A 7,798-nucleotide genomic window follows, 5' to 3' on the forward strand; every position below is an offset into this window, starting at 1 on the left:
TTGAGCTACCACCTTAAAGAGGCAGGTGCAACCGGATATCCCACTTTTCGCATTGTATTCCGTTTCAACAGGGGCGAGCCTATCGCCATTTCATCAGGTTCACTTTACTAAAGTTAAGTATGTGTGTATTCTTTGTGAATTATCTCTTGCTTTAAACGTGCATACCTGAGAAGTTCTCTACAGTAATTTCGAGGGTGTGTGAAGTCTTACAATCCACACTAGGTAAGCGTGGTGGACTAAGGCCTAATTCTTCTCAGTAGTAGAGGAGGCCTGAGCAGCAGTGGGACAGTATATAATACAGGGTGTATTATTTTTATTATCATATTAAACTTTCTAATCATTGCCAAAAATACTCTTTAAATTTCGATCATAAGATTTGTATAAATAAAGAAAAAGTTTAAGAAATAAGACAATACATTAGCTACTGATTTTGTATTTTATAAATATAGAAAATATAATTATACAGTGTCATTTTGACATTGCATTAGAAAATGATACCATGATATAATCTTCTTGTTAACAATATTTTATCATGTTACTAAAAAAAGTGTAAGTTTCGAACAAAATAAATTGTTACGCGCTGCTATCCTAATCGATGACATCGGGCGTTTCCGGAAGTATTCGGCTGCGCGGGCAGGCTGGCAGAAGAGAAGATGACACGCGGCGAATATTCTATTATTCTCTCTGGTTGGACGTTGTCAAGAAATGTCTAAAATTGTATTCTGTAATTATTTTGCTAATATAATGTTTACTGTAAAAAGAGCGTTTAACAAAATATTAATAAAAAGTAGTTTTTATTTTACGCGCCCTAATGCTACTATAACTTTAAGAAAATTCTCGCCATACTCGCGCTAAACTACAAAATTACCAAAAAAAATTAAAACTGAATTCGGATTTTTTGAAAATATTCTTTGTCAATAGACAATGGTAGCTAAGGTAAAGACGAATATATTAAGCTTTAATCTCATAACACAATTACAAAATGACCATGTACCTTCACATTATAATATGACTCCGTCACACATCGTAAGCTTAGTAAGTACCAAAATAAAAACATCCAAAATAGACCACATTAAATGTAATCTAAACATTTGATTTTAATTCTTAATCTTAACTCTTATTATATTTAATATTATACAAAAATGAATATGTCCATTGGCTACACTATAGCTGAACACATGCAGTAATTAAAAACCATATACTAATAATATATATGGTCAACATCAAATCCGGACGGCTCAACGCCGGGTCGTATCCCCCGAGGCTCGTGCGCTTGGTCCTCACACCAAATGCACGCCCATGCACAGGAGCCATTTGTCGAGGCTCTAGACACACAGCTCAGTGTGTATACCTCATGGTTGCTAACTTCACAGTGAGGTCTATAACGGTTCGTAAACATTTCCCCTCCCTTTCCCTTCCAACTGTCACATAGACAACAATAAATAAAGTTGGTCTATGGTCATGCAGGGCCGTAGCTAGGGGGGGGGGGGGCATTGTGGGGCAATGCCCTACCTTAAAATACTAATGCCCTACCTTAATAATCAACTAAATTGTACATTACTACTCAGTGAAAATATATGGAGCAGCGGTTTTAATTTACGATTTGGAATTCGGTCCTATAGTAAGAGTTATTCGTATTGATGCGTGAAATACCCTCTTTCGATTTATGGGAATTTTGTTACAATCTGTATATTACCTTTTTATTTTTTTGTTTTTTTTTTTCTCTCCTTCACAAGTCAAGAAAACCAAAAATCTATTGAGCAGATCAGATGTAGTAACATTTTTATTTCCGCCCTGCTTGTAAAAACAGCTGCCCAGCTACCTTAAACTCAAGTCTGGCTACGGCCCTGTGGTCATGCCTCAATAGACGGCAACACTGTCGCTGCCCCTCATCCTGTTCCGTTCCTGCCACGACCGATATCGCGCACACAATAAAGCCGTTCCTGATATATGAGAGTTTCATTAAGTCTCCAACCAGTAAAACACCAACCATCCTAATAACTCCTCCTTCCTCTTCTCTTCTTTCCCTCTATCCTCTTCCATCGTCCTCCCGGGCCCTAGGACCGAGTAGCTGCATGCTGCCAGCGAACCTTCCGCTGGCGTCTGCAGTGATAGCGGTAGGGCCCACCAACTCATCATGGGACTGCCGTGGTTGCTAAGCCGGGGGAGCGCTTGTACACCGTTAGCAGGGAATCCCAGGCGATAACCACGGCAGTTCCCCAAATAAAAAAATCTCGGGTCGTAAGGCACGGTGATTCCAACATAACCGCCCGAAGGCTGGGCGGTAGTAATATAGTATAAGTCTAGTTCACTTGTACTTTTAATTTCCTATATAAAATTAAAAAGTCTAAAACACTTAAAAAGTAACGAATATAGATGAAAACATAACTAAAATGTAATATTTCATCAACTGATTTGGTAGTTTGAGTCCACTTGACGATAAATAATCACAGCCAAGCTCTGATTCTGAATTAAAAGAAATTTTATTTTATATTATATATTAATTTACAAAAAAACCGGCGATAGCCTAGTTGGGTGTGAAACGGACTGCCGAGACGAATGACCGCAGGTTCAAATCCAAAGGGCACACACCTGTGATTTTTCTAAAAAAATATGTGTGTATTCTTTGTGAATTATCGCTTGCTTTAACGGTGAAGGAAAACATCGTGAGGACACCTGCATACCTGAGAAGTTCTCTATAGAAATTTCGAGGGTGTGTGAAAGTCTACCAATCCGCACTATAGTGCGGTGGACTAAGGCCTAATCCTTCTCAGTAGTAGAGGAGGCTCGTGCCCAACAGTGGGACAGTATATAATACAGGGCTGATATTATTATTTATATATTATATTCTACTGCTAATGCGGTAGGTGAGGGTTCCTCAAGCTTTAGGCTTCACGAACCCCTGTTAAAGTTGTCAGATAACTGCGAACCCATTAAGTAATTATATCATATACCCATTAACTAGTTACATATCAAATAGCAGAACCTCGCCACTCTCATGAGAACACACAAACAATTATTAGTTTTATCACTGTCAGATTAAATATAAAACCCATTGTTAATTCATTTAAGTTTCGACGTACGGGAATAATCGATCAAGCAAGTCAAGTCAGACTTAGGACTTTGGTTGCTTTACACTTGGCAACTTTTTTAGAATCTCTTGGGCACATTCCCTCCCACCAGGGGGGACTTTAGGCGTATCTCAATTGAGAAACCCTGCCAGGTGACCACTACATGGCACTTCAGGCTTAAGAATATCGGGTTACCAATTGATGAGGGTCCTTCCCCTGCAAGCACTCCCATTATCCCTGTGTGTAGCTTTTCGTGGTCGTACGCCGCCTTATTTCCTGCAGTTTCTGGCGTACGCATTCGTTCAAATATTGAATATCGACGTCACCCCACTTCCTCTGACTTCCGACATTACCCACATACTTAAACATAGCGTAGACCGCTTCCATATCTAATTGACTCTTCTTTCTTGTCAAAGTACAGATAGACAGAGCTTCGTCGGTGAAAACGAGAGAGAGAAGTGTACGAACGAGGTTCCTGCTTGTTGCTGCTGCTGCCGTATACCTTCGGAGCTGGTCGCCATTCACGTACACTTTACTGTTATCACAGAGCTCCACGAGCCCCCGGCCTGGACGCGGATGTCTCAGCGTCCACCTCGTGCCTTCGTGATCTGGATCACTGGACATCATATTCGATTCGTTCATTTTTACCGTTTTGCCTACGTATTCATCAATTTTTGTTTGCTGCTTTAAGGCAATATTTGGACCTTCTTTCTTTGCAGTGTTACAGGCACTGCCAGGTTTTGTGTACTCATTGGCTAAGTCCAGCAGTTGCGTTGGTACTTGAAGGTTACACACGAAATCTCCGATGGGAATGAAGAAGTTCACCATAGGTCCAACGACGTGTGGTGATGGATTCAATATCGTTGCATATTGAGGTTCATCGATTGGTTGTACGGTGGTGTGTGCATTGTTAATGGTAGGAAGTTTTGACTGCTTTGAAGCGGAGTTTGACGAAAGTGTGCATCTTCGCTTCTCTCCCTTCACACCTGCGGACAAAATACAGTAAAGGCTTATGTAAGCCATATACGTTACGGTCTACCGGAGAGGTCATCTGTGCATGTATGCCTGCGCAGGTATCAATTGAAAGAATTGATTTCCGATCCTCAGTCCGCCAGTCGCCTGCACAGGCTCAAAAATTTGCAGGTCTATTCCCACACACATTTCGGTCTACCTGCGCAGGCATAACTGCACCGGTGGACCTGTCCGATGGACCGTAGCATGTATGGCAGCCATTAGGGGCTGTTTAAGTATTACGTAACGCAATTTTTGAAAATTTTCGACACAACCCCCCCCCCCGCCCCATGTAACGCGCCGTAACGTTTTCCTGTACGCCCCCGCACCCCGTCAAAAAGTTATGTAACTCTAAAATTAGGTTTTTTTTCGCAAAGTACTGGAAAATCGTTCAAATAACTTTTATAATAAAAAATTCCAATGTTACGTAACGCGTTGTACGAACCCCCCCCCCCCCCCGCGCCTGTAACGCATCGTAACGTTTTACAAGAGACCCCGCCCTGCAAATTGCGTTAAGTAATACTTGAACGACCCCTTATTCAAAAACAAATCAACTGATGTCCTGTGATATTTTTTATTACTATAAACAGTAGAAACACCAACACCTTGAATAACAAAGTGTTCGGTATTCCATTGCGCTCGCCATCCTGAGACATGAGCTGTTGAGTGGTACTATGTCCAGTAGTTACACTGGCTACTATGCTTGTAAAACCAAAACACAACAGTGACTACACACTGCTGCTTGGCGGCAGATATTGTGGTGATACCTACCCAGGCAGACTCTCACATACAAGACCTACCACCAGTAAGGAATTTGTATATGTTCTAACCTTTTTGGTGTTTCTTAAAAAGAAAAAAGTGTTTTGTCAGTACTAAGTGGTTCTCGATGAAATGGTTTTTCCTTGCGCAATTAATACGATATTTGACTTATATTTATTTGTATCTTTAATAAAATATGTACGTCGTATAAATTCTAAAACAGAAGAAATCACTGAAATTTGGTGTAAAATCTACTAGTTATAAACCATTCAAAGAATGTAAAGTGTCAAAAAACAGGATAAGGACGAAATAGTTGCATGTGACGTCAGCAGGCATTACGATGCGTGCGAAAGAAAGAGATAGAACGATATCCCCATTCCTGCACGTAGCAATATTTAAAATAGAAATTACTGCCTCATTTCTTATCGAATTTTAATACTGTTTTCACAGAAGGATTTCTTTTTTGTTGTACTTGCTATTACATATTAAAAAATGCACAAAATCAAACATAGTCAAATACCCTATTATGCCGGCTTGTCGGAATCGGATACACACAGGTTGATCCCGGAACGCGACACACGTGAGCCACTATGGCGGGTTTTAGCACCTCGCGTACGGTCGCTATCACAGATATAAAATATATCCTACCACCAGCAATATAAACACGCCAATGCATATTTCGGCGTGCCTTGAAATGAATGTCATACCTTCGTTTTTGGCTGCTGGCTTTTCCTTTGCCTCTAAATTTTTTTTCATTGTGTCTATTTTCGCGTCGCCGTAGCGATCTGAAATATACGACTTATTAGTCTCAATTCAAGTCCCCGTATAAGTATTAGGTCGTATTAAGAGATGCCATATCCTCAGTAAGCGGCGATAGCCTAGTTGGGTGTGGAACAAACTGCCAAGACGAATGTCCGCAGGTTCAAATCCCAAGGACACACACCTCTGACTTTTCTAAAATCATGTGTGTAATCGTTGTGAATTTATCGTTCGCTTTAACTGTGAATGAAAACATCGTGAGGAAACCTGCACATCTGAGAAGTTCTCGATAGGAATTTCGAAGGTGTGTGAAGTCTACCAATCACTACAGCGTGGTGGACTAAGGCCTAATCCCTCTCAGTAGTAGAGGAGGCTCTTGCAGCAGTGGGACAGTATATAACACAGGGCTGATATTATTATTATATTATTATATCCTGAGCATAGCTCTCAAGTGCGATATAAACCGCTCTCAATACAGTCAACATCTTGAGAGCGTCGCTATTTTATGAACAGATATTAATGACATCTCAAATGATATAAATTATTTTAGCTTTTGCTCGCGGCTTCACCCTCGTAAAGGAGTTTTCCGGGACAAAAGTCCCGCTATATAAATTTCCCAGGAGAGAAAATTGGTTTTGATATCCTGAGTAACAGCATTTAAAATATTTAATAACTGAAACAAAACTGCGTCCTCAGCTCACGCTGACGGCATAATTGTGTCGACTGTCGGACAATCATCTCTCGTCACTTCGTCAAGTCGATATTCTTTTCGACCTCACTCCTTTACCATCAGGTGCATTCACTACAGTGTTCGTTATGGAGGGTAGAGGTAAGTAGCACCGTCTGATATGGAGGGGAACTCGAAAAAGTGTCCAGCATTTGCTGAAAATAGAGTTTCAAGTACCTACCACAATAGCGCTGGCGTACGAAAACTACGATACGAATGTGGTTGCTTTAATAGTGAGTGAAGTAAAGCCAAATGAACAAATTAAATCTTTTCATGAGTCAAGTAGTCAATAAAATGCCAGTATACAGAATCTCAACTGCTTGCGTAGTTGTAAGTAGTTTTGTCAATATAACCAAGAAACTGCAGTGAAAACACGTCCTTAAAATTTTATCCTATGCGATCGCAGCGCCACCCTTATTTTCCCTGTTTTGATGGACACTTTTTGATACACTAAGTCGGTGCTCCTTACCTCTACCCTCCATAGTGCTCGTATACGTCTATATCTCAACCATTGATCTCAACAGATGACGTATAATATTACTACCTCCTAATATTCCTATGTACCTCTTTAGTCTCTGCACCACGTAAGGGTTGACTGATAGAGAATGCCTTCGGCTTTAAGTCCGCCTTTATACTTTTTGTATAATAAGTGTAATAAAATAAAAAAATAAATATTTTTCTTGTTAGCGGAACATAAACTTACTGGTCGTATGTAGCAGTTCGCACAAATATTGGTTCCAATCGGCCCTCGGTTGCTCGTTGTTTTTAACGCGATTTTCTATTGCTATTTTATCTTCAGTAGGATAATAAATTACTATTGTGTTGTCTGTGGGCCGATCTGCTTCCACCCACGACTCGGGCACGAATGCGAAGTTATCTCCATCTTTCTTATCCAAAAACTTAACGACTATGTATTTTGGTGGCGCCATCTGTAAGCAAAAGCGCCAAATCTTGACATTTTCTTTCCTAATGATTTCTTAGGTTTACACGAATGTTAGACATTTAAATTACACTATTTTACGAATTTTATCGCGGTTATAATATTATATACTTTTCTCCCGACGTTTCGAAGACTTTGCAGCCTTCATGGTCACGGTGGGGACTGAGGTGTTGTCCATCCGCAAAGTGACAGTTACAATATCTACCTACATTTTATAAATATACAACTTTTTAAATTTGTTTAGCTGTTGGTGGTCCGATTTTCTTTCCTCCCTAACATTGGTGGAGAATAAAGCCAACAAAATAACTTCCATTAGTTGTTATGGTTGCTCAATCTCTCGATCTCAATCGCCTTTTTTGATCTATCTCAAAAATGGACCAATCAGAACAAAGTATTTTTTGACATTACAAATGAGTTATTATGATTGGTTCATTCTCGGAATCGGATTGGAGATTAAGATTGTTTATTGAAAACGGCCGTGAATTGATAAGCGACCATTGATTGATGTGTAACATCAGCCGTGTATTTTTT

General features: G+C 40.0%; 1 protein-coding gene across 2 annotated transcripts in view; it reads right to left on the minus strand.

Annotated features, from left to right (window-relative positions):
• Positions 1-7,261, minus strand: part of LOC115454456 — a 10,154-nt gene extending 2,893 nt beyond the window's left edge. The window contains exons 1-3 of one of the 2 annotated variants that reach the window (XM_037445873.1): positions 7,031-7,261; positions 5,549-5,626; positions 2,753-4,057 (exon numbers count right to left, since the gene is read on the minus strand). In XM_037445873.1, coding sequence (XP_037301770.1) covers positions 3,303-4,057; positions 5,549-5,626; positions 7,031-7,256 — 1,059 coding nt within the window. In that variant the 5' untranslated portion in view covers positions 7,257-7,261 and the 3' untranslated portion in view covers positions 2,753-3,302. Of the gene's footprint in view, positions 1-2,752; positions 4,058-5,548; positions 5,627-7,030 lie in introns of those variants that run through there. The other variant, XM_037445827.1, reaches the window with a different exon arrangement.
• Positions 7,262-7,798: the final 537 nt, after the last annotated feature.

The sequence above is a fragment of the Manduca sexta genome, chromosome 1 (genome assembly GCF_014839805.1).
Source record: "Manduca sexta isolate Smith_Timp_Sample1 chromosome 1, JHU_Msex_v1.0, whole genome shotgun sequence".
NCBI lineage: Eukaryota > Metazoa > Arthropoda > Insecta > Lepidoptera > Sphingidae > Manduca > Manduca sexta.